This window comes from Photinus pyralis, unplaced genomic scaffold (assembly GCF_008802855.1).
Source record: "Photinus pyralis isolate 1611_PpyrPB1 unplaced genomic scaffold, Ppyr1.3 Ppyr1.4_LG10, whole genome shotgun sequence".
Classification (NCBI taxonomy): Eukaryota; Metazoa; Arthropoda; class Insecta; order Coleoptera; family Lampyridae; genus Photinus; species Photinus pyralis.
Window position 1 is genome coordinate 15442878 of NW_022170250.1, and position 26556 is coordinate 15469433.

The 26556-nt window shown below is 37.3% G+C and overlaps 4 protein-coding genes across 5 annotated transcripts; 1 reads left to right on the forward strand and 3 right to left on the reverse strand.

Annotated features, from left to right (window-relative positions):
• Positions 1 to 285: 285 nt before the first annotated feature.
• LOC116161777 (protein I'm not dead yet-like) lies at positions 286 to 2676 on the forward strand. Its single transcript, XM_031475242.1, has 3 exons — positions 286 to 1200; positions 1358 to 1704; positions 1754 to 2676. Exons 1-3 carry the CDS (start codon positions 513 to 515, stop codon positions 2408 to 2410), a joined length of 1692 nt encoding a protein of 563 aa, XP_031331102.1. The 5' UTR covers positions 286 to 512; the 3' UTR covers positions 2411 to 2676.
• Positions 2677 to 3803: 1127 nt separating this feature from the next.
• LOC116161778 (mitochondrial import inner membrane translocase subunit Tim22) lies at positions 3804 to 8465 on the reverse strand. Its single transcript, XM_031475243.1, has 5 exons — positions 8279 to 8465; positions 6876 to 8227; positions 5348 to 6516; positions 5120 to 5301; positions 3804 to 5072 (listed from the first exon to the last, which is right to left on the reverse strand). The coding sequence occupies exons 3-5, from the start codon at positions 5556 to 5558 to the stop codon at positions 4917 to 4919; spliced, it is 549 nt and encodes a 182-aa protein (XP_031331103.1). The 5' UTR covers positions 5559 to 6516; positions 6876 to 8227; positions 8279 to 8465; the 3' UTR covers positions 3804 to 4916.
• Positions 7005 to 14185, reverse strand: LOC116162387 (zinc finger protein 64-like). Its single transcript, XM_031476004.1, has 3 exons — positions 13987 to 14185; positions 9940 to 10197; positions 7005 to 8227 (listed from the first exon to the last, which is right to left on the reverse strand). The coding sequence occupies exons 1-3, from the start codon at positions 14183 to 14185 to the stop codon at positions 7005 to 7007; spliced, it is 1680 nt and encodes a 559-aa protein (XP_031331864.1).
• On the reverse strand, positions 10376 to 26519 carry LOC116161776 (zinc finger protein 708-like). Of its 2 annotated transcripts, XM_031475239.1 has the most exons (11): positions 26140 to 26512; positions 25989 to 26082; positions 25806 to 25885; positions 19334 to 19451; positions 19177 to 19271; positions 15131 to 18584; positions 14978 to 15076; positions 14806 to 14903; positions 11193 to 11409; positions 11060 to 11141; positions 10376 to 10978 (listed from the first exon to the last, which is right to left on the reverse strand). In XM_031475239.1, the coding sequence occupies exon 6, from the start codon at positions 18574 to 18576 to the stop codon at positions 16330 to 16332; it is 2247 nt and encodes a 748-aa protein (XP_031331099.1). In that variant the 5' UTR covers positions 18577 to 18584; positions 19177 to 19271; positions 19334 to 19451; positions 25806 to 25885; positions 25989 to 26082; positions 26140 to 26512; the 3' UTR covers positions 10376 to 10978; positions 11060 to 11141; positions 11193 to 11409; positions 14806 to 14903; positions 14978 to 15076; positions 15131 to 16329. The 2 variants fall into 2 exon arrangements, with proteins under 2 accessions (XP_031331099.1, XP_031331101.1); XM_031475241.1 differs by lacking the exons at positions 10376 to 10978; positions 11060 to 11141; positions 11193 to 11409; ... (3 more) ...; positions 19177 to 19271; positions 19334 to 19451 and adding an exon at positions 21800 to 23615 and having other exon boundaries at positions 26140 to 26519.
• Positions 26520 to 26556: the final 37 nt, after the last annotated feature.

Here is a 26556-nt window from a genome sequence, read left to right on the forward strand (position 1 = left end):
GGGGGGGGGGGGATTATTAAGGAATTTTGTTAAGGTTCACTTGGGGCGCAATTTTTCTGATCACTTTTAGTCGAGTTCGGGGGAGATTTTTTTTTTTAATTCACTAGGAGCGAATTTTTTGATAAAGGAGTTAATGTTAGCTAATTTTCCGTTACGAATTTTTTGGGCCATTTATCCACGACTTTGGGTGCGAATTTTCCAGGGTACGAATTTACTAGGAGCGAATTTCTTTATAAGGGTATTCTGTCTTGAACGAGGTCATAGTTTAAAATAGCAGGCAGGGTATGATTCACCCCATCCAAGCGTGCTAGAGCATTACAAATTAACTGGCAAATCGAACTATAGCAACGTTGCCTCCGCAATCAAGTCCGTTGTCCCTGTTGGCGGCGCCCGATTTTTAACATTTTCATTATTCGGTACAAAAAAGTCAAATGCAGGTAGAATAAGATGTGTGCTGTTTTGTTTATGACTACGAATAATCATACTTTCAATTCCAGTCAGAATCCGACACAATGACGAGCAAACTGGTGTTACTCCGGGAGGCGTTGGCCATCTACTGGCGGACCCTCTTCATCGTGTTCTTCCCCCTAATCCTCCTACCGGTCTTCATAATGCACAACACGCCCGACATGCGCTGCCTTTACGTCGTAATCGTAATGGCCGGCTTCTGGGTGACCGAGTGTCTGCCGTTACCGGTGACCGCTTTAATTCCGATGGTGCTCTTTCCCCTGATGGGTATACTCGACTCGGAGGCGACCTCCCTGGCCTACCTGAAGGAGACGAACATGATGTTCATCGGCGGCCTAATAATCGCCATCGCCGTCGAGCACTGCAACCTCCACCGACGCCTCGCGTTGGCCACGATCCTGCTCGTCGGGTGCAGTCCGAGACGGTTGCACTTCGGCCTGATCACGGTCACGATGTTCGTCTCGATGTGGATCTCGAACACGGCGGCCGTCGCGATGATGTGCCCGATCATCGACGCCACCCTCAAGGAACTGGAAAGTCAGGGTATCGGTAAGATGTACATTCATCCGGAGAACGAAAACGAGGACGAGCCCACCGAAACGAAACCGAAGCCCGACGAGAAATTGCAGCCGAGCAAAGTTACCATCAGCTATTTCCTAGGGGTGGCCTATGCTTCCACAATTGGCGGCCTTGGTACTATTGTAGGAAGTGGGACTAATCTCACTTTTAAAGGTGAGTAGGTTATTTTTGAAACACCCTGTGCATATGTGTACAAGTCCATTGACATTTGTCACGTTGTGTTACTGTCGTCAGGAGACTCAAAAATTTTTTAAACACCCTGTATTTTTTATTTCACAGTTTTTGAAAATGCAAACGGAAATATTTTCAGGAATCTACGAGCGATTCTTCAGCGAAAGCGAGGGCCTAATCTTCACGCACTGGATATTTCTGAACGTGCCAATTATGCTAATAACAATGGCGCTGACGTGGCTGTGGCTCCAAGTCTTTTACTTGGGACTGTTCAGGCCGAAATCGAAGGACGCGCAGTGCATACGCGTCGGCAAGCAGGGCGAGTACGTCGCGCAGAAGGTGATCCGTCAGAAAATGGTCGAGATGGGCCCGATGACATTCCACGAAATTTCCGTCGCGATCCTCTTCGGCATCGCCGTCCTCTTGTGGTTCTTCCGACAGCCCCAGTTCATTCGGGGATGGCCTACGCTTATCACCAACACTAAGGTATTTATTACGTTTGCTTCTCCCCCACTTAACTAAGCCTTAAATCCAGGTGAAAGATGCCACCGCCGCTATGATCGTGGTGATGCTGCTGTTTATACTGCCATCGAAGTCGGACTTCGTCAACATCTTCAGGCGTAACAAGAACGCGAGACCGACCGAGCCGTCGCCTCCCTTAGTCACCTGGAAGGTGGTCCAACAGAAGCTACCCTGGGGCATTATCTTTCTGCTGGGCGGCGCGTTCGCCTTGGCCGAAGGCTCGCAGCAAACAAAAATGGGCAAACTCGTCGCCTCGCAGCTCGGCGGCCTGCGCGTGCTCGGCAAGTTCGGAACAATGGCCGTTTCGACGCTTCTCGCCTCGATCCTAACCGAATTCTCCAGCAACGTCGCCGTCGCCAACGTCATACTGCAGGTGCTCGCCGAACTCTCGCGGGACATAGGCGTGCACCCGCTCTACCTGATGATGCCCGCCGGTCTGGCGTGCTCGCACGCCTTCTGTCTGCCCGTCGGCACGCCGCCGAACGCGATCGCATCCGCCGCATGCAATATTCCAACCAAACAAATGATAATCGTCGGCATAGGCGTTAACATAATCGCATTTGTCGTTTTACTAGTTATATTTCCGCTACTCGCCCCGGTCGTCTACACGGACCTGGGCGAATTTCCGCAGTGGGCCTGGGACAACACCACCAATCACACCAGGACATAGAACAAATTAGTTAAGTTAATTATTTAATATTTTTCATTAACGCCTCATTACATAAACTCCATGGTCCAATAATTGAAGTTGATTGGTTCATTCAGGTGATCTGTATATAAAACTCCCACGTTGTTGTACTTACATATCTGTAGATGAAGCTCAACGTAGATTTAAGGAAATGTACAGATACTGTTAGTATTCTATATATATTTTTTGAACAATTTTGTAACGTTAAATGACTATTTTATTACAAAATAAACTTCATTTATACATTTTTTTATCTCTGGTCACCTCGATAAGACCCCTGTCACACCCACACAGAAGACGATACACTATCTAATTGTAGATATGGTGAAACAAAGGAAACTCTATCCCTGATATAGCTATCCACGGATCGATGATACCACGTCGCCCAAGCCCCAATAATGACAACATAGGATCTTTAAGCTGGTTAATGGGAAGTCAACGGTTCAAATGATAGAGATAAAACCGCAAGGGGGGCATATGCAGGTACAGAAAGATGCCATTTGCGCTGAAAAACGCACCGCCAAGTTCCATGGATAACTGGACGTGATAAAAAACATTCTATTTCGTGTATTCAATCAAAATGTTATATTTATACTGCCAAATTCTGATGAACTTGCAGGAGCGAGACTAGTCTTGGATTTTTTAGTTGTCAAGTATTACACTTGGATTCGTTATTTTAAAGAGATATCTGGTGCGCACCTTTCTGAGGTAGCAAAAGCATCCGGCAGCAAAATAAAACGTGCCACTAATTAGACAAAACGACCATAACCGATGAGAGCGTAGCCTCCCTGCCCGCAAACGTTTAAAAGCAAAGCTCCGAACTCGAACTTATACAATACAACAATTCAAAGGAACTTACTTTTATGGATGCGTTGAAATTTTCACTAACTGTCAATTTTTGATTAATAAATTGCTTTTTACCACAAATCTGGCGCAACGGAATGTTTTGCACCTTGGACCCCGAACGATTTCGTAGTAAGAATTTATTAAAGCGCACATAATCCAAATATGGACAGCAATCACGTGTATCAATCGCTTTCAAACAAGCAAAAATTAACCTAAATATGTCTCTTAATACATAACAATAATAATAAAAATCAATAAACGAAATTATAATAATAATAGTCATTTATTGAGGAAAACAAAAATCATCAATCTAAAACAACATGTAACCTTCAAAAGGGCAATTTCAGAGCCCTTTTCCATGATAAAAGAATTGTGGGAAAGTATATACAATTGAATAAATAGAATAAGATGGTTTGATCCCGAGGTGGTTACGTGGGGCATTTTGCGATCCAAAAGGCATCCATGCCCATTTCGGGACGCCTACCGACGTATACACTAGCAATAAATTGCAACAAACATAATTCCTAAATTTAATGACATATAATAATAGCCATTTATTGAGGAAAACAAAAAAAAAACAATAATCATCAATCTAAAAAAAACATGTAACCCTCAAAAGGGCAATTTCAGTACGAAATTCGCTTCCCACCTTTTCAATCATAAAAGAATCGTGGGAAAGTATACAATTGAATAAGATGGATTGATCCCGAGGTGGTTACGTGGGGCATTTTGCGATCCAAAAGGCATCCATGCCCATTTCGGGACGCCTACCGACGTATACACTAGCAATAAATTGCAACAAACATAATTCCTAAATTTAATGACATATAATAATAGCCATTTATTGAGGAAAACAAAAAAAAAACAATAATCATCAATCTAAAAAAAACATGTAACCCTCAAAAGGGCAATTTCAGTACGAAATTCGCTTCCCACCTTTTCAATCATAAAAGAATCGTGGGAAAGTATACAATTGAATAAGATGGATTGATCCCGAGGTGGTTACGTGGGGCATTTTGCGATCCAAAAGGCATCCATGCCCATTTCGGGACGCCTACCGACGTATGCACTACCAATAAATTGCAACAAACATACCTAATTCCTAAATTTAATTGTATATAATAATCGCCATTTATTGAGGAAAACAAAAAAAACATAATAATCATCAATCTAAAAAAACATGTAACCCTCAAAAGGGCAATTTCAGAGTCCTTTTCCATCATAAAAGAATCGTGGGAAAGTATAAACAATTAAATAAATAAAATAAGATGGGTTGATCCAGAGGTGTGAAGTTACGTGGGGCATTTTTCGATCCAAAAGACATCCATGCCCATTTTGGGACACCTACCCACTTATACACTAAAACAAATTGCAACAAACATAATTCCTAAATTTAATAATGAAATAATAATAGCCATTTATTGAGGAAAAAAAACATAATAATCATCAATCTAAAAAAACCATGTAACCCTCAAAAGGGCAATTTCAGAGTCCTTTTCCATCATAAAAGAATTGTGGGAAAGTATATACAATTGAATAAATAGAATAAGATGGGTTGATTCAGAGGTGTGAAGTTACGAGGGGCATTTCGCGATCCAAAAGGCATCCATGCCCATTTTGGGACACCTGAAAAAATCTACTTCTATCTAGAGTGCATATAATAATCAATCGCAGTGGAGAACGCGGCAAAGCCCGCCGCACCGACTACACCCGCCTTGACGCCCGCCCTCAATCCGATTAATCCCCCGGTCACCCCACCGGCATAAGTTCCGTTTTTCCAATCTGATTTTCCTCGTGCCTGAAAAAACACGGATAATTATCTCGTTCGAGCATCGACTTACGCACGGATTCGATGGCGCACTCGACGGCCGAGAACAGAGCGCCGATCACGGCGAAATTCTTGGCGTAGCTTAACGTCGTGGTCTTCATCTCGCGGAAGACCTCGCGTACCGTCTGCTGCTCGGCGTTCATCGGCGTCGGTCCGATACTGGACGAGAATAGACCGATCGCCGCTCCCAGACCGTAGCCTGCAAAATTCGGTTGTCAAGAGTTCGGCGGGGTGCATTTTCGTACCTATTACGCAGCTCATTGCCGATTTAAACGGGCAACTTTCAAAGACACTCTCGACCATCTTCTCCTCGTTGGTTTTTATTTTAATGGGACCGAGCGATTTTGGTATTATTATATTTTCTCTATACCTGTAATTGTTACCTACGAAGTAGTTGGTTAAACTTAGCCATTCTTCGGGGGTAAGTTGTCGTTTCGGCGGTTCTGATGTGGCCATTCTTTTCTGATGAGGATAATTAGAGTACCTTAACCACACTTGGAATTCAATTCATGTTAAAATACGAACAATTATAGTGTTACATTTAATTAAAGAACTACTAAAAGCATTGAACGTTCACTGTTCAAAAATTGAGGTTAGAATACACCTGAAACGTATAGGGTGTATCAACAAAACCACGTGCATACAATATTGGTAGTATAAAACCGCCATTTTGTTTATTTACAATGGCCATTACTTGAACAAATTTCATTTGCACTTTAAAGAGCAAGGATAGTTTATAACGTCACAATTTATCACGTTACTTTCAAGAAATTTAAAACGTCGCTTGGATTAGTGTAATTATGCAACCATCAATAACGATAATTTAAGAAATTGTCGTTTAACGCATAATATTTCCAAAGTCTTTAATTGTAAACAGTGCAATTACACGACAAAAAATAGGACTCCGCTGGGTATTTTCTATTACTGCTATCAGTGCAATTACGCTACAATTAAGCGTTCGCTATCACCTATTAGCGCACACAACCTTTTATCGAGATTTTCTTTGCCACTGAATTTACTGGGGGGTATTGAATATCCCCCAGATCGCCTGGTAACATAACATCCACAAAATCCTTGGCCTTGAGGAATCCCAAGGTGGGATTATTGTGAAAAAATGATCATATCCTCTTCTCCTAAGAATATGTAGCACCGAGGGGGGGGGGGGGCTAGGGCGGTATGGAATATCCCCCAGTACACTCTACCTACTTCCATTGCCATTTGTAGTAAAAGATCGATGAGAGTACAGACGGTTATATAGGGAAGGATAAGCACTCTTGGCCTCGGAAAAAACCTTCAACATTTGATACCTTGCAGGCCTGAGGTTTTGAAGCCTTGGAAACAGCACATTAGATCTGGAGGCTGGTAGTCTAGTTGAAGTGTTTCGAGCTCACGCTTGAAAGTTCCATTGGACGCCCTAAAACATGCGTTGTAATAATACTTATTTTAGAGGCATTAACAGTTCAAAACAAAGGTTTTACTTCTTACCGCCGCCCTTTTTGTTGTAACCTACAGGAGAATGCGCATTCACTTAACCAACATTGTACAAGACCCTTGTATCATGGACAAAAACAAAAAAGAATGGACAAATTTACATATTCTAGAAGTGTAGAGACCAAAATTAATATAGGTACGATTACAGATTCCTTTTAATGCGTGTTTTGGGAACATTACCGCGAGGCATTGGAATGGGAGAAATTTTTTATTTACTAACATAATATATTTTGAATTATTTATTTAAGAATTAAATATTATATATTTAAAAAAAAAATTTACCTATAGTAATCAGTAACCATGCGATTGTTTGACGCCTACTTTTTTCTTAGGTATTTTTTCATATATCACCTTTGTCTGTGTACCAATACATGCTGTACATGATTTTTCCGTGTACTTGTCGCATTGGACTCATTGAATCTTCTTTGCACTTTGGTGCGACACAAGATGAACCTTAAAATTGTGTTCTTTATTTGTTGCGTATTTGCAACTGTCACATTTCAAATGTTTGGGATTGTGTCTTAACACATGGTTGTTGAAGCACCTTTTCAAATTTGTCGCGTACGCGCATTTGTCGCACTTCAATTTTTTAAAAGTGGCATGTTTTGCCAAACAGTGCAACTTGAGGATATCCTTTCTCGATGACGCGTAGTTGCAATGGTCGCACTTGAAGTTCTTCAAAGTGCTATGTACGGACATGTGGTTTCTGAGTGTCGACTTTACGTTTGTTTCGAAGTTGCAGTGGAAACATTTTAAGTCTTTGGTGGTTTTGTGTGACAAAGCGTGGGTCTTGAGGTACTCCGATCTGTTAGTTGCGAATTTGCAGTGTTCGCATTTGAAATGTTTGGGATTGTGTTTTACTACATGCTTGTTAAGGCTGTCCCTTAGATTTGTAGCAAAATTGCACTTGTCACAATTGAACTGTTTCGAAGTGACATGCTTTGATAAGCAGTGCAACTTCAAATATTCCTTGCGAGTTGCTGCATAGTCGCATTGGGTACATTTGAAGTTTTTTGTGCTGTGTACGGACATGTGCTGTCTGAGTCTGTACTTTATGTTCGTTGCAAAGTTGCAATGCAAGCATTTCAATTCTTTCGTTGGCCTGTGCGACAAGAGATGGAGCTTGAAATAGCTTTCTCTGTTGGATGTATAACCACAGTGATGGCATTTCAAACGCTTGGCAGTGTGTGTTACTTCTGGCACTGTATGCTTTTTTAAAATGTGCATAGTCAAATACATGTTATAAGTCTCTTTGCGAATATGAATCGAGTTGTGCTGCTGAAGTAACCGCTTTAAGTCTGTCGTGTAATCGCACTGATCACACTTGAAAATGTTGTGTGTTAAACAATGTAAGTTAAAGTCCTCAATTAAATTTGTGATGTAATCGCAACGTTGACATTTATACGCCACAAAAGTTTCCCCCTTTAAAAGATGATCTTGCCTAATTTCAATCTCGCCATTTTCTTCTTTGAACACTGGCAGAACCATGTCCATTTCTGAATTCACATGACCCAACGGGTCGATATCTTCTGCCTCTGCATCAACCCCTTCCTCTTGTTTCGGTTCCAATTCGACATATTCGTGTTTTGGTTCTACTTTCACCATTAAAGTGTCATCCGACGACATAATCGAAACTGTAATGTTTAAAAGGAGAAAGATTAGAAATATTAAGCTACTATTAATACATAAATTTGGCGATTCTTCGATTTCTGAGAAGAGGCCTGGTGAAAATGATCTCCCATACCAAGTTTCTAACGCGTTACGAAGATTCTTTTACTCAGTTACAACTCAAACGATCACTTTCACAACAAAAATAAGGTTAGCACTTGTAAAATAAAAATTCAAGATGGAGGTGTGGCTGTGGCTCACATACGCATCTAGTAACCTTCATCGTGATCCAAGATCCAGTGTTGCGACATTATTTGAGTATCTAAATACACATACTTGTATTGTGCCCCTATAGCGCGTTCGCACCTCCAGATGCAGTATGGTGCTTATGGACATACAGTACAAGCTTGCCAAACTTATCAACAAACGTAACAATGACAGCAATAAGGGCAGAACATTATTTTGATTTGTTCGAGATTGGCCAGTTGTTAATGTTTACTCTATCACTCTATGTTTAAACTCATTTAGATTGATTAGAGACTTCAATTCCGTGTGTATGAATTTTCCTTTTTTTGATTGCCTTTAACTGTTTCATCCATGGAGAGGTAATTGCCCGAGTGTAAAAGTACTTAGCCTTGAAATACAACTTTAGTCTAACGTTACCGTATCCATGACCCTCAGATACCTCCTGGACTGGAAAAGGTCGGGCAAATTAACAATGTATCTCAATGTAGGACTGTTAGTTTTCACAAATGTGAAAGGAATGGAATCGTTTTGAAATTTATTTGAGCAAAAACAATACAATCATACGGCGACAAACCTTAAATCCATACGATTAATAATTAGTCATTTTGTTTGACTCAAACGCCGGCGTGGTGTTGTAAAGTGTGGACTTTCAGATGTCCCTTTGTGCTTCCTGCGTAGTTGCAGTGGTCGCACTTGAAGTCTTTCAAGGGGTGCATTGATTCACTATGTTTTGCAAGTCGGTACCTACTTATATTAGTTGCATAATCGCATTTGTCACATTTAAAGTCTTTTGTTGATTTGTGTGTTAAAAGATGCCCCCTTAAGCTGCTTTGTCTATTCGTTGTGTAACTACACTGATCGCACATCAAATATGTATTGTGTATTAATAGATGTTGCTTGAAATACGGTTCAGCATTTGTTGCGAAATTGCACTGAGAACACTTCAGATGTCCCTTTGTGGTTGCTTCATAGTTGTGGACTTTCGAGGAGTGCCCCGATTTAATATGTGGTACAAGTCGTGACTTTACATTAGTTGCAAAATCGCAATGGTCACATTGAAAGTCTTTTGTTGATTTGTGTGATAAAAGATGCTTCATTAAGTTGCTTTTTCTTTTAGTTGTGTAGCTACATTTATCGCAATTTAAATTAGTACTGTGCATTAATAAATGTTTCTTGAAATACGGCTTAACGTTTGTTGCAAAATTGCAGGGTGAACATTTGAACTCTGTGGATGTGGCATGCTTCGCTAACTGATGTAGATTTAAGTGATTCTTTCGATTTGTTGAATAATCGCATTGGCCACACTTGAATGGTTTGTAGTCGCTATGGATTAACTTATGCTGTTTGAGTAGTTGCTTTACATTTGTTGCATAATTGCACTGATCACACGTAAGGTCCTTTGTAGTTTTGTGCCTAAGCAGATGAAGTTTTAAGTTGCCCTTTCTTTCTGTGGAATAGTCACAATGTTCACATTTAAAAGGTTTGGAAGTACTGTGTGTTATCAAATGTTTGTCCAGATTTTCTTTTAAATTTGTTACGTAATTGCAGAGATCACATTTAAAGTCAATTGACGTTAAATGCACGTCATCTTCTTCCTTCACGGTTTGAGGAGCAATGTTGACATAAACCATTTCCTCCAAAGACAAATTGATATCATCTTCTTCTTTTGGTTCCACTTTTAAGTTAGGCTCTTCTTTTTTTGATTCCACTTTAACAACTACAGCGGCGTAATCGGCGGCCATAGTTGGAACTAAAATCATAATACCTAATAAGTTCCTGATTTTGAGAGACAATACTTGTAATTAGGTATATTTCTTGAATCTTCTTTAGGTAGTGATCACTATATGCGAGCAGAAAAAACGAATCAAGCACTAAAACAACTGAAGTAACAAAGAAACATACCTACATCAGATTAAAGAAAACAAATGTAGTAGTAAATATGTATAAAAACTTTGAACAATATAAATGTCAGATCAAAAACATAAAATTAATTTTTAAAAAAAATATAACAATTTCGTTGAAAATATTTTTAGGTTGTAATCTTAAGAGTACCTTCAAAGTTCCCCGACAATGAATTTTAAACCCACAATCGTCCACTCACACACTAATGGCCCACCCTGTATAGCCCAAAAAAAACCACTGCTACAAAATCAAAATGGGAAATGAAAATTAATATCCAGAACTGGTTAAATGCCACCATTGACTATGAATATATGGAAGGGAGTAAAGATGGTTGAAGTAAAAAAAAGTACAAAAGGAAAACAGAAACAAGAAGCAGAAATAATGATTTGCTGATAGATAAAGACAGTAGCTGGATCCAAATTCAATAGAGCTAAAGAAAGAAATATATATTGAGGTGCAGCGAAACTAATTGAAGGTACTAGCTAGTATCGTTAAGTTTGTGTCAAGATACCGACTAATCCTACTGGTAACTCCTTAAATACCTACCAATCACTCGATTGTGATGCTGTAATCTCCACCCCAGTTTCCTTTCTAATATGTTTGTGGTAGGCGATGACTCCACTCTTGCCCTAAAGATAATGTATTAGTAATAATAATGTGACAGATCCGATCAGTCATCCTCTATCACAAACTTGGGTGTCAACACTTACTACTAAAAGGCAGTAATGCAGTCGGAACACAGAATGGACACATTTAATGTTTCAAACTCAGAAGGCTGATCCTTTCGATTCACTAGGAACAAATCTATTGATACAATTGACACTTTGGGGTGTTACAAACTACCTGTAAGAAGAGCACTCAAGCACAGCCGTACACAAGGGGCACCAGTAGTAATCTTAATGGTATTTTTGTAGGTCTTCAGGTCACTGCGTGTGGCAACGGCTGTGGCTAAATAACCCGAATTTTTGTTCAACCTCTGGCTGTACCGGTGAACTCGCATTCTCATTTTGTCACATTTTCAACGCAAAAGCAATCTTCGACACGTTTAACAAGAAGCCCACTAAAAAGGGTTTAGAATTACAAAAGAAATTACGGAATAAGAGATTCAGAAGTGGCGGTCGTCGTCGTATTAATGCGAATTTCAAAATACAAATTTCTAGCGCACTCGTACAACTTTACAACTCGCCGACATTCCCTTACGTCGATTATGCTATAAAACACCATTACTATTCCTGACATACCTAATCGTACAGGGTGCACGTAGCATCCTTGAATGTGGATATGCCGGTTTTAAGTTATGAATACCGTGATCCGTAAGCCGCGAACACCGATCACAAATCAAATTTTATTGAAATTGTGACAGGTGACGCTTTATAACCCCACGTTATTAATTATAGCGTAATTACACTGAGAGAACGTTATTCAAAACGGCCAAAAAATAGCGTCTCCTATTTTTTTGTTGTGTAATTGCACCGTTCACAATTAAAAACTGGGGAAATATTGATACGACGACGATTTTGTATTTAAAAACTGATAAATATTATTATTTGACAATTGCAAATAAACAAAATGGCGACCTTATACCACCAATAGTAATTACAATGTGCTGCCACCAGAGGTCTCATTGTTAATCTGAATTGCGAATCACCTTGGATAGTTAAAAGAAAAGTTGCTGCAGAAGAAGAGTGAGGCAGACAGATGACAGCCCAAGGTGAGTCGGCAACGTTTGCTGCTATTAGTCGTCAAGGTGGCAACTATCGTTTCCCATTTAAATGTCACAACTGTGACAAGTATGGTCGTATAAGGAAGCAGTGCCGTGCCGATAACAAGAAAGATCCGAGGAAAAATGTGAGGACAAACATGGTCTTCCATTTTGTATCTAAATTACAAATAGTTAAAAAAAAGGCAATGATAATATTGAAGCATACAATAGTAATATACAATAATAAGTGATTAGTCATTTTGTTTCATTTCAAATCGGCGTGGCGTTGTAAATTGTGGATTTTCAGACGTCCCTTTGCGATTGGATGCACATCCTAGGGGTGCAACGATTTAATATGTTTAACAAGTCGCTGCTTTACATTAGTTGCGAAATCGCATCGGTCACACTTAAAGTCCTTTGTTGGTTTGTGGGATAAAAGATGCTCCCTTAGGTTGCTTTGCCGATTCGTTGTGTAGCTACATTGATCGCACATCAAGTGAGTGCTGTGTGTTAATAGATGTTTCTTGAAATACGATTTAACGTTCGTTGCGAAATTGCACTGGGGACATATCAGTTCTTTAGTTGTGACATGCTTTGACAACTGGTGTTGTTTTAATGTAGAATTTGTACGTGATGAATAATCGCATTCGTCACATTTGAATGGTTTGTAGTTGCTATGGACCAACATATGCTGTATGAGTAGAGTCTTTACATTTGTTTCATAATTGCACTGATCACACTTGAGTTCCTTTGTAGTCTTGTGCATAAGAAGATGAAATCTAAAGTTATCTTTGCGATCAGTAAAATAGTCACATTGATCGCACTTCAAATGAGTACTGTGTTTTAATAGATGTTTCTTGAAATACGATTTAACGTTCGTTGCGAAATTGCACTGGGGACATATCAGTTCTTTAGTTGTGACATGCTTTGACAACTGGTGTCGTTTTAATGTAGAATTTCTACATGATGAATAATCGCATTCGTCACATTTGAATGGTTTGTAGTTGCTATGGACCAACATATGCTGTATGAGTAGAGTCTTTACATTTGTTTCATAATTGCACTGATCACACTTGAGTTCCTTTGTAGTCTTGTGCATAAGAAGATGAAATCTAAAGTTACCTTTGCGATCAGTAAAATAGTCACATTGATCGCACTTCAAATGAGTACTGTGTTTTAATAAATGCTCCTTGAAAAACAGTTTAACGTTTGTTGCGTATTTACAATGGGAACACTTCAATTCTTTAGTTGTGACATGTTTTGCTAACCGATGTTGTTTTAACATAGCATTCCTATGTGATGAATAATCGCATTGGTCACATTTAAAGGGTTTGTAGTTGCTATGGACTAACATATGCTGTATGAGTCGAGTCTTTACATTTGTTGCATAGTTGCACTGATCGCATTTAAAGTCTTTTGTGGTTTTGTGCATAAGAACATGAAGTTTGAAGTTACTCGTTCTATTTGTAGAATAGTCACATTGATCGCACTTCAAATGAGTAGTGTGTATTAATAGATGTTTCTTCAAATACGATTTATCGTTCGTTGCGAAATTGCACTGGGGACATTTCAACCCTTTAGATGCGACGTGTTTCGCTAACTGATGTAGTTTTAACGCGGGATTTCTATGTGACGAATACTCGCATTGGTCACATTTGAACGGTTTGTGGTTGCGATGGATCAGCATATGCTGTCTGAGTAGATTCTTTATATTTGTCGCATAACTGCACTGACCACACTTAAGGTCCTTTGTGGTTTTGTGCATAAGAAGATGACATTTTAAACGAGCCTTTTTGTTTGTAGAGTAGTTACAATCACCACATTTTAAATGTTTGGGAGTACCATGTGTTATCAAATGTTCGTCAAGATTTTCTTTTAAATTTGTTACGTAATCACATTTAAGGCAGTTTAACGTTAAATTCAAAATGTTTGTACCATATTTTAAATCATCTTCTTCCTTCACGGTTTGAGGAACTATGTTGACATGCACCATTTCCTGCATAGACAAATCGATATCTTCGTCTATGGGTTCCACTTTCACGTCGGGCCCCTCTTGTTTTGGTTCTACTTTCATGTCAGGCTCTTCTTCTTTTGTTTCCACTTTAACAATTACAGCGGCGTAATCGGCGGCCATAGTGGAACTAAAATTATAATACCTAATAAGTTCTTGATTTTCACAATAGATTGATTAATGGCGGCATAAATATTATTAGTGTTTTATTTCAACGAATACCATAAAATTTGGTATGAACGCTTCTACAAGGATATTGTTTTATTTGAAAACGCTGGGCATTAAAAAAAAATGGCTGCCGTTTTTACTTATCACTAATAATAGTTAATACTTGCATGATCTGTGCCGCCATCTTGAATTTATTTAGTGGCCACCGTTTTTATATAAAACAATACCCTTACAGGAGCACTACATACCAAATTTCATGGTATATGAATGACAGTGAATATGTGCCGCCATCTTGGGAAACCAGAGACCATTTTAAATTTCCTAAGTGGCCAGCGTTTTTGCATAAAACAGAAGGAGCATCATACCAAATTCAAGCTTATGTAGCATCATCTGCATAATTCAAGCATTTTATGGCATCTATCTGCCCCATATTTGTACCTATTGCAAATATTATTATTATCATTATGTATCAAGATATAAACCTATTCTTTGCAATTGTAAAATAGACGGCGGTTGTTCTGTCATGCGATAACGATTCTTAATCCCACATTTCTAGCTCCTACTTAAATACCTACCAATTCCTTGACTGTAATGCTCTAATCCACTTGTAGTTTCCGTTCTAATAACCTTCTGGAAATCCAAATGTCGTTCGATGACTCCTGCAATCGATAGTCTAAGGATAATATGTGTCAGTTAAAAGCAAGCACTTTATGTATTAGAATATACTTTACCCAAATTAACACTTACTTCTAAAAGGCAGTTGCTGTAGTACTGCAGTGTCGATGATCGGAACACAGAAATCCGAATGGAAGCTCGCTGCGAGGCTGATTGTTTTGTTTCTATTCACTAAAAATAAATCTATTGGTAGGAATGACACTTAGTTTACGTATGGCACACTACCTGTACAAAAGGCACTCGGGCAAAGCCGAAGAAGGGAGGTACCAGTGCCCAAACTTTTATGTGAAATGCAATGACTGTGGTTCAATAACCTGAATTCTTGTTTTGTTTAGTCGACATCGGTCTCTGGCTGTACCTCAAGTACCGGCAAATTACCATTCTTATACTTTTTTTTACATGGTGGATGCCAATTTTCCGCCCGTAGACTATACCGCAATTTAGATTAACACTATAGAGCCCCTAGTCTAATTTACAAGTGGCGTGTGTAGTTGGGAGTGTCTTTGTAACAGTGAAATTGATTAGTTGGAGCTAGCTATGTACCATTAAGGTGTTATGATGCAGTACTATTCCTAATACGTATATCTTTTTAGGGCTTTATCTCCCCTCAAAGTTTTCTCTTCTAGACTACTTTTCTGATATTATACATATCTACCTGGATATTACCTATTATACCTACGCATTTTCACCTGGACCCGCGTCATCTTGGCGAGATTGACATAAGGTGACTCTTTTTTGTGTTGTTATGTTACAGATAAGGCAGAAGCGCCCTTTTGAGCTCAAAATATATTTATATTTATTTATTTATTCAAAACATTTAATTTAGGAAGTTGAAAATTTGAATCTTACCGCTAACCCACAATATAAAGGTTTCACACAATTCAACAATACAATTGCCTGCTCGCACTTATATTGATTGTGGAACAATTGAAATAGCAGATATTTCCCTTCTTTGAAACGATCATATTGAAGCTTAAATCCATACAATAAATGACTAGTTAGTTTGTTTTCATGAATAAATTGATAAAATCATACTCATTAAAATAAATTATGTAAAAATCTACCCAGATAATATTGCGAATATTTCTGTAATATACCAGGAATATTCAAAGGACATATTACCTAAAATATATATGTGCTTTGTAAGGTACACTAGGTATATGCGAATGGGAATATCTTACAATATTATCCATTTATATGATGCATATATTTCCACTTGGGATATTCTGAAAATAAACATACAGAATATTCTCAGTTTATCTTTCTGAATATCCTTGGAATATGCCAGACAAACGTATATATTCATAGATTTGGAATATTCCAGCATGAATATTCTAAGAATATCCAATGTTGCCTAGGTATGAAATTATCACTTCTGCTTCAATTCAATGTTTGCGCCGCCGTCCAGACGCATAGTTCAACATTCACGATAAAAATCCCTTGCAAATGCCATGCTTTGTTAAACGATGCAACTTCAAACGCTCGTTCCAATTTGTCACGAAATCGCAGTGGTCGCACTGGAAGTTTTCGTGCGTCTTGTGGGCGGGCATGTGTTGTCCGAGAAGTTCGGGCAGATCTGTCGTGAAATCGCACTGCTCGCACTTAAAACGTTTTTTAGGGGCGTGCGACACAAGATGGCACTTCAGACCGCGCTTAGAATTCGTGATATAGCCGCAGTGGTAGCACTGCAAGCAATCCGATTGGCTATGCATTAACACGTGCTTATCGAACGCCTTTTTGATCTTTGAACCATAACTGCACTGATCGCATTGGAAAACTTTGGGAACGGCGTGGTGCTTTGAAATATGCATTTTTAGGTGTCCCATTCTGATTGTCTCATAGTTGCAGTGCTTGCACTTGTAGTCTTTCAAGATGGGGTGGACTAATTTCATATGTTGCGCAATTCGTGACTTTACATTTGTTGTGTAATCGCAACGGTCACACTTAAAGTCTGCCTCTGATTTGTGTGATGAAAGATGCTCCTTTAAATTGATGGGTGAATTTGTTGTGAAGCTACATTGATCGCACTTCAGATTAGTACTGTGTACTAATAAATGTTTCTTGAAGTACGGTTTAACGTTTGTTGCAAAATTGCACTGGGGACATTTCAGTTCTTTAGTTGTCACATGCTTTGACAACTGGTGTCGTTTTAATGTATCATTTCTATGTGATGAATAATCGCATTCGTCGCATTTAAATGGTTTGTAGTTGCTATGGACTAACATATGCTGTTTGAGTAGAGTCTTTACATTTGTTTCATAATTGCACTGATCACACTTGAGTTCCTTTGTAGTCTTGTGCATAAGAAGATGAAATCTAAAGTTATCTTTGCGATCAGTAAAATAGTCACATTGATCGCACTTCAAATGAGTACTGTGTATTAATAGATGTTTCTTGAAATACGATTTAACGTTCGTTGCGAAATTGCACTGGGGACATTTCAACCCTTTAGATGCGACGTGTTTCGCTAACTGATGTAGTTTTAACGCGTGATTTCTATGTGACGAATACTCGCATTGGTCACATTTGAACGGTTTGTGGTTGCTATGGATCAACATATGCTGTCTGAGTTGATTCTTTATATTTGTCGCATAACTGCACTGATCACACTTAAGGTCCTTTGTGGTTTTGTGCATAAGAAGATGAAGTCTCAAGCTAGCTTTTCGATTTGTAGAATAGTCACATTGGTCGCACTTCAAATGAGTACTGTGTATTAATAAATGCTCCTTGAAATACAGTTTAACGTTTGTTGCGTATTTACACTGGGAACACTTCAATTCTTTAGTTGTGACATGTTTTGCTAACCGATGTTGTTTTAACATAGCATTCGTATGTGATGAATAATCGCATTGGTCGCATTTAAAGGGTTTGTAGTTGCTATGGACTAACATATGCTGTTTGAGTTTACTTTTTACATTTGTTGCATAGTTGCACTGATCGCATTTAAAGTCTTTTGCGGTTTTGTGCATAAGAACATGAAGTTTGAAGTTAGTCTTTCTATCTGTAGAATAGTCACATTGATCGCACTTCAAATGAGTAGTGTGTATTAATAAATGATCCTTGAAATACGGTTTAACGTTTGTTGCAAAATTGCATTGGGAACATTTTAACTGTTTAGATGCGACATGTTTTGTTAACTGATGGCGTTTTAATACATCATTTCTATGTGATGAATAATCGCACTGGTCACATTTAAATCGTTTGTGGTTACTATGGATTAACATATGCCGTTTGAGTTGTTTCTTTACACTTGTTGTATAATAACACTGATAACACGCAAGCTGCTTTGCAGATTTGTGAATGAGAAGATGACATTTTAAATGAGCCTTTTTGTCTGTAGAGTAGTTACAATCACCACATTTTAAATGTTTGGGAGTACCATGTGTTATCAAATGTTCGTCAAGATTTTCTTTTAAATTTGTTACGTAATCACATTTAAGGCAGTTTAACGTTAAATTCAAAATGTTTGTACCATATTTTATATCATCTTCTTCCTTCACGTTTTGAGGAACTATGTTGACATGCACCATTTCCTGCATAGACGAATCGATATCTTCGTCTATGGGTTCCACTTTCACGTCGGGCCCCTCTTGTTTTGGTTCTACTTTCATGTCAGGCTCTTCTTCTTTTGTTTCCACTTTAACAATTACAGCGGCGTAATCGGCGGCCATAGTTGGAACTAAAATTACAATACCTAATAAATTCTTGATTTTCACAATAGATTGATTAATGGCCGCATAAGTATTATTAGTGGTTTATTTCAACGAATGATACTACCATCAAATTTGGTATGAACGCTTCTACAAGGATATTGTTTTATTTGAAAACGCTGGGCATTAAAAAAAATGGCTGCCGTTTTTACTTATCACTAATAATAGTTAATACTTGCATGATCTGTGCCGCCATCTTGAATTTATTTAGTGGCCACCGTTTTTATATAAAACAATACCCTTACAGGAGCACTACATACCAAATTTCATGGTATATGAAAGACAGTGAATATGTGCCGCCATCTTGGAAAACCGGAGACCATTTTAAATTGTGGCCAGCGTTTTTGTATAAAACAGAAGGAGCATCATACCAAATTCAAGCTTATGTAGCATCATCTGCATAATTCAAGCATTTTATGGCATCTATCTGCCCCATATTTGTACCTATTACAAATATTATTATTATCATTATTCTTTGCAATTGTAAAATAGACTGCGGTTGTTCTGTCATGCGATAACGATTCTTAATCCCATATTTCTAGCTCCTACTTAAACACCTACCAATTCCTTGACTGTAATGCTCTAATCCACTTGTAGTTTTCGTTCGAATAGTCTTCTGGATATCCAAATGGCGTTCGATGACTCCAATCGATAGTCTAAGGATAATATGTCAGTTAAAAGCAAGCACTTTATGTATTAGAATTAGGATATACTCTACCCGAATTAACAATTACTTCCAAAAGGCAGTTGCTGTAGTAATGCAGTGTCGCTGATCGAAACAGCACAGAAACCTGAATGGAAGCTCGCTGCGAGGCTGATCGATTTGTTTCTATTCACTAAAAATAAATCTATTGGTAGGAATGACACTTAGTTTAGGTATGGCACACTACCTGTACAAAAGGCACACAGGTATGGCCGGAAAAGGGGGTACCAGTGTCCAAACTGTACGGAATTTATATAGGTTGATAATACGACTGTGGTTAAATAACGTGTTTTGTTTAGTCAGTAATCAGCCTCTGGCTGTACCTCAAGTACCGGCAAATTACCTTTCTCACAATTTTTTTTTACATGGTTGCAAGTACCCAATTTTCCGCCCGTAGACTATACCGCGATTCAGATTAACACTATAGAGCCGCTAGTCTAATTTGCAAATGGCGTGTGTTTTGTAAAGGGTCATTGTAACAGGTGAAATTCGACTATAATTTTAAAGCGATGAACCGTTTTTTGAGACTAGAAAATATTGTGGTAAATTAAGGGTTTAATCTACAAAATAAAGCTGTTTAATGACAAACTGATAAATTGAACAATTGAAAGGATAAATCATGTATCAACTACATTCACCCATTCTTCATCTTCTTGGAAACGATCATATTGAAGCTTAAGGGTGTATTCCACTTAAATTTTAATTCTATTTGACGTATGATGGGTTGCATAATATTTACTTGTAATGAAATGGTAAGGAATAAACAAAGATTCAAGAATTTACCTGCCCAACCATTGTATAAAGCTTTGAATATAGATTTATAATCAAAGGTATAAAGTAAACAAGTAATTACGCTAATTTACCCAGGTCATTAGTCATTGTAACGAATATGGATATATAATTAAACATCGATTAGAAAACGGAAATCATTGTCACAACGGCTAATCCTGAATAAATTCACTTTTCCCAGTTTTTAATAAGACATATATATTTTAACCCAGTAATTACTCCATGAACTGTATTGACCCTATCTGGAAAATAACGCATGTAAGCGAATAAGTACCTATGGCTATAAATTAGATATCTTTAAAAAAATGCATTTTTTTTACTAATATTCTAGATGTGTTACAAAAAATCGTCTAATTCGGGAACAACACAAAATAAATGAGAACTAACGCTTTTTACGCAAATTATATCTCTTTCCGAAGGGATGCTACATGGGAATAATCTCAAATTTGTATCACCCTGAAATTTTAGGGGTGTTTCAAAATTTCGTCTAATTCGGGAACAACATAAAATAAATGAGAACTAACGCTTTTTACGCAAACTATATTTCTTTCCGAAGGATGCTACAGGGAAATAATCTCAAAATTTTATCACACTAAAATGTTAGGAGTGTTACAAAAAACGCCAGAAAAGACGCAAACTTTTAATTCACCCAAAAATAAATCACATTTTCCGTGTGAATTCTATTACCCAGTATATTATGGAATTATAATACGTTCTAATGAATCCGGTTTCTATTTGTAAATTAGTCCCGATAAACGCAACAATGCCGCTAATGAAGTCAGGCCTGCAAGTTTTCGTAAAAAATTTCGAATGAATATTTCGTCTAAAATATTTTGTAATTTATGTGAAAGGATGGTCGATAGCTCTGTGGTTTGCTAATGTTTTTTCTGAGTATGCTACAGGGAGATTTTTAAAATAATTTGTGTTGACGCCATTTTACCTATAAAAGTTCACTTTTTATTGGCAGTGCTCTAAAAAATAGTTTTTTCTTAAATATTAAAATTTTGTTCTGTAGCATACTTTTTAAATGTATAATTTACACGAAAAAAATTAGCCCCGTCTTTCATCTCATGTTTTACAGAATTGAGACGAAATATAAATCGCACTATTTTCGCATAAATGTTGTACTACTGGATTACACCCTTAAATCCATACAATAAATGATTAGTTATTATGTTTTCATGAATAAATTATGAGATCGCTTTGGTAGCTACACAAAATCATACTCATTAAAATAAATTGATTATGTAAAAATCTACCCAGATAATATTGAACATTTCTGTAATATACAGGGAATATTCAAAAAGGACATTTATTAAAGATACCTACAATATATATGTGCCTATATGCGAATGGGAATATCTTACAATATTATCCATTTACATGATGCATATATTTCCACTTGGAATATTCTGAAAATAAACTTCTGTTTTTTCCATGTATATGAAGTATATATACTATTTCGGATATTCTGAACAAAAACTTGAAAAAACCGGTACCCATTCGTGTTAATATTCCTAGAACATGCTCGAGACTTCATATGTAATTTGGCGGCATGAATTTTCACAGCACATTCATAAGGTTATTAGAATAGGTATGTAGTATATAATACAATTCTCATACATCATTTAACTTATCGGTCAGTAGGTATAAGGCGTTTCAGGGGCAACGCTCTTATAAAAACAAAACATATCCCATATTCCTAATGATTTATCCTGAAATTGACACATGATTGTGACAAAACGAATATTCCTCATACATCCAGGGAATTTTATAACAGAATATCCTTGGAATATGCATTCATAGAATATTCTATGGATATTTGGAATATTCGAGGATGTTAAAATATTCTAAGAATATCCAATGTTGCCTGGGTATGAAATTATCACTTCCGCTTCAATTCAATGTTTGCGCCGCTGTCCAGATCAATAGTTCAACATTCACGATAAAAATCCCTTGCAAATGCCATGCTTTGTTAAACGATGCAACTTCAAACGCTCGTTCCAAGTTGTCACGAAATCGCAGTGGTCGCACTGGAAGTTTTCGTGCGTCTTGTGGGCGGGCATGTGTTGTCCGAGAAGTTCGGGCAGATCTGTCGTGAAATCGCACTGCTCGCACTTAAAACGATTTTTAGGGGCGTGCGACACAAGATGGCACTTCAGACCGCGCTTAGAATTCGTGATATAGCCGCAGTGGTAGCACTGCAAGCAATCCGATTGGCTATGCATTAACACGTGCTTATCGAACGCCTTTTTGATCTTTGATCCATAACTGCACTGATCGCATTGGAAAACTTTGGGAACGGCGTGGTGCTTTGAAATATGCATTTTTAGGTGTCCCATTCTGATTGTTTCATAGTTGCAGTGCTTGCACTTGAAGTCTTTCAAGATGGGGTGGACTAATTTCATATGTTGCGCAATTCGTGACTTTACATGCGTTGTGTAATCGCAACGGTCACACTTAAAGTCTGCCTCTGATTTGTGTGATGAAAGATGCTCCTTTAAATTGCTGGGTGAAGTTGTTGTGAAGCTACATTGATCGCATTTCAGATTAGTACTGTGTACTAATAAATGTTTCTTAAAGTACGGTTTAACGTTTGTTGCAAAATTGCACTGGGGACATTTCAGTTCTTTAGTTGTCACATGCTTTGACAACTGGTGCCGTTTTAATGTATCATTTCTATGTGATGAATAATCGCATTCGTCACATTTGAATGGTTTGTAGTTGCTATGGACTAACATATGCTGTTTGAGTAGAGTCTTTACATTTGTTTCGTAATTGCACTGATCACACTTGAGTTCCTTTGTAGTCTTGTGCATAAGAAGATGAAATCTAAAGTTATCTTTGCGATCAGTAAAATAGTCACATTGATCGCACTTCAAATGAGTACTGTGTATTAATAAATGTTTCTTGAAATACGGCTTAACGTTTGTTGCAAAATTGCACTGGGAACACTTCAACTCTTTCGATGTGACATGCTTGGCTAACTGGTGTAGATTTAAGTGACTCTTTCTATTTGTTGAATAATCGCATTGGTCACATTTAAATGGTTTATAATTGCTATGAGTTAACATATGCTGTTTGAGTAGATGCTTTACATTCGTTGCATAATTGCATTGCTCACACGCGAGCTCCTTTGTGGTTTTGTGTCTAAGAAGATGAAACTTTAAATTAGCCTTTTTGTCTGTAGAATAATTACATTGATCACATTTCAAATGTTTTGGAGTACTGTGCGTTATCAAATGTTTGTCCAGATTTTCTTGTAAATTTGTAACGTAATTACACAGATCACATTTAAATTTCAAGTCATCATCTTCTTCCTTCACGGTTTGAGGAACTATGTTAACATAAACCATTTCCTGAATAGCCGAATCAATATCTTCCTCTTGTTTTGGTTCCACTTTCACATCCAGCTCTTCATGTTTTGGTTCCACTTTCACATCAAGATATTCTTCTTTTGATTCCACTTTAACAACTACAGTGGCGTAATCGGCGGCCATAGTTGAAACTAAAATTATAATATCTATAAGTTACTAATTTTAGCAGACCAAATATAATATATAACTTTTCTAATTATCTGCTTTACTGATCAGTATGAAAGTACCTGTACCGAAAAGGTATGGACTAAATGTTGCCACTAAACAAAAAAAAAAGGTATTAAAGCACCTAACGCTACTCGCCATTCAGATTAACATTAGACGCGCTGATGGTGGAATTTACAGATGCCGTTTTTGAGACTTGAAAATATATAATATATGTTTATTTCTCAATATAATAACATGATTTACAATAAAAAAAGAAAATTAAACTTGTAAATAAATCACATTGAGAAATATTAGGGGTCCCATAGACAACGTCCGTGGTGAGACCTCCCTCATGTATTGCATATTATATACCCGCGAAAAGAGAATTAGAGCCAGTCATTTATAATAAGAAAAACAAACAATATAATAATAAAGAATAAAGCTGAAAAGATTACGGATTACATTTACTGGCAGTCTTTAAAATTTGAGTAGAACTGAGAATAATATAACTTGTAAACAATTATCATAAAATAACTTAAAAATAATTTCAGAGAATCCAAAAAGAAAAGTAAATATAAAGCATAAAAAATCAAACTATTTACGAAACCACATAAAAACTAAGCCGCAAAACTAAAAAAATCATCCTCAATGTTTTCAGTAGCCAACAATAGTTTTTTAAGTTGCAATAATAATAAATAGATAGAATAAATAGAACCCGTTATTCCTATCCTATACCTGGCTGCAAGGCCTTTTTCTTAAGAACTCGAGGGTGTCTTAAATTTTAAATTACACGCAATTAATTTTATTTTCCAATTACAATTTATTTATCATTCACTCGTACAGGTTTACAACAACTCGCCGACATTCCCTTACGTCGATTATGCTTTAAAACAGCCTTACGATTCGTGGGACAATTACACTGATCACAATTTTAAACAATTCTTTAAAGCCACTTTAAGTTATGCTTATCGTTAGTAGCGCAATTACACTGTTCACAAATCAAATCAAATGTGCTGTGCTGAACAGCGCCGTTAATTAATTGTTAAGCTGTTCCAAATCGAGTTGTTCACACTTTATCAGTCTTGCAGACATGCCGGGGTATAGATAACGACAACAGTTGTTGCGCAGGAAAATTCCACTTAACAATAGGTATTAATTGGATTAATAATTTTGAATGCGCTTAATTGGGGACTTTTTAATGAGTTGTAGAAAAAACCGGCAGAAAACGTCCAGAGTTATATCAAAATGAGCGCGCTTAAAAGACAGGAAGTCGGATGTCCATCTTATATTTTTCCGATAGCTACATCAGGCAATGAGATGAAATAGTAATAATGAATTATTATTATTATTATTTTACTAATTGATATTTAATTTCGAAAGATCACCGACTGTGTGCGAGCCCAAAGTTCGTCGTCACAGAGTGTGTCAAAGAATGACGTATTTTTTTTGGTAATTGCACTGTTCACAATTGAAGAATGCGGAAATGTTACGCGTTAGACGATGATTCTTTAACTTTTCCTTATTATCGGTTGTCTAATTGTGCCGTTCACAATTAAAGACAGAAAACATGCGTTACGACAACAATTTCTTAAATCATCCTTATTGTTGGTTGCATAATTGCACTGATCACATTTAAAATTCTTGAAAGTTACGTGTTATAATGTGAATCTTGCACTTTAAGGTGTAGGTATAATTACATCGATTGTAAATGCAATTTTTTCTCTACTATTACTTACATTTACAGCCGTAAAAACTACAATATTGATTACTTTCGCCATTTCAAATAAACAAAACGGCGATTTTATACCACCAATAGTAATTACAACGTGCCGCCACCAGAGGTCTCGCTGTTTATCTAAATCGCGAATCAGCCACAATAGTAAATAAATGAGACAAACGCATATCAGATTAAAGAAAGGAATTGTTATAGTAAAAATAGTAAACCAATAACAAGAACAATATAAAATGCAGATCAAACAAATAATATCTACCATCATAAGATCATGTTCCTGCTTTCATTTGTTTATAATCTCACATAAACTATTTGTTGCTTAGTAACCATTTGAAAGTAATGGGCCATTTATACTTTGTGGTTCGTTTGGGAAGAAAAAAAGTTTATTTGTACTTTCAGTATACTCTAGCAACTAACCTACATTTCGTAACTCCTTACATACCTCCCAATCACTTGATTGTGATGCTATCCAACCATTTCCTTTCTAATATGTTTGTGGTTGTCGATGACTCAAATCTTGCCCTAAAGATAATGTATTAGTTAAAAGCAAGCATTTTACACCACCACAGAATGTGACAGATCTGATCAGACATGATCTATCACAAGTTTGGGTGTCAACACTTACCTCTAAAAGCCAGATGATGTAGTAATGTGGTCACAACACGGATATCCGAATGGACACATTTAACCTCTCAAACTTGCTGCGAGGTTGCTCCTTTCTGTTTACAATGGACAAATCTATTGATACAATTGGAGTAGGTATTACAAAATAATACCTGTACGAGAAGCACTCAAGCACAGCCGTACACAAGGGGCACCCAGTAATCTTAATGGTATTTCTGTAGGTCTTCAGGTCACTGTAATGTGTGGCAACGGCTGTGGCTAAATAACCGAAATTCCTGTTTTGTTTATCCAAGATAAACCTCTGACTGTATCTCAAAACCCGCTGAATATTCCCATTTAAAATACACAACAAAAATTCAATTTATTTACTATGCGTCATGTAACACCAGGGAAACCTTCTAGGGAACAAAAACCCCGGCATAGCCTACACAAATACATGAAATAAATCTACGACAACGAAATGCAAAAGAACAAATGCACATAAATAAAACATATCAAATTGTACGATAAAAAAAAGGGGGTAGCGAATCAAATGCAGTTAAACAAATTGATATAAACAAAATACACGA

What these genes read in the sequence shown, in the direction of transcription:
- LOC116161777 (XM_031475242.1), top strand. Translation starts at nt 513, where the DNA reads ATGACGAGCAAACTGGTGTTACTCCGGGAGGCGTTGGCCATCTACTGG. An exon ending in GACTAATCTCACTTTTAAAG is followed by an intron (nt 1,201 to 1,357) that starts GTGAGTAGGTTA and finishes AAATATTTTCAG; the next exon opens with GAATCTACGAGCGATTCTTC. An exon ending in CGCTTATCACCAACACTAAG is followed by an intron (nt 1,705 to 1,753) that starts GTATTTATTACG and finishes CCTTAAATCCAG; the next exon opens with GTGAAAGATGCCACCGCCGC.
- LOC116161778 (XM_031475243.1), bottom strand. Translation starts at nt 5,558, where the DNA reads ATGGCCACATCAGAACCGCCGAAACGACAACTTACCCCCGAAGAATGG. An exon ending in GGCAATGAGCTGCGTAATAG is followed by an intron (nt 5,302 to 5,347) that starts GTACGAAAATGC and finishes CGAATTTTGCAG; the next exon opens with GCTACGGTCTGGGAGCGGCG. An exon ending in TCGAGTGCGCCATCGAATCC is followed by an intron (nt 5,073 to 5,119) that starts GTGCGTAAGTCG and finishes GTGTTTTTTCAG; the next exon opens with GCACGAGGAAAATCAGATTG.
- LOC116162387 (XM_031476004.1), bottom strand. Translation starts at nt 14,185, where the DNA reads ATGGCCGCCGATTACGCCGCTGTAATTGTTAAAGTGGAAACAAAAGAA. An exon ending in AGAAGATGATTTAAAATATG is followed by an intron (nt 10,198 to 13,986) that starts GTACAAACATTT and finishes TTATGATTTTAG; the next exon opens with TTCCAACTATGGCCGCCGAT. An exon ending in CAAACATTTGATAACACACA is followed by an intron (nt 8,228 to 9,939) that starts GTACTTCCAAAC and finishes TAAACATTACAG; the next exon opens with TTTCGATTATGTCGTCGGAT.
- LOC116161776 (XM_031475239.1), bottom strand. Translation starts at nt 18,576, where the DNA reads ATGGCCGCCGATTACGCCGCTGTAATTGTTAAAGTGGAAACAAAAGAA.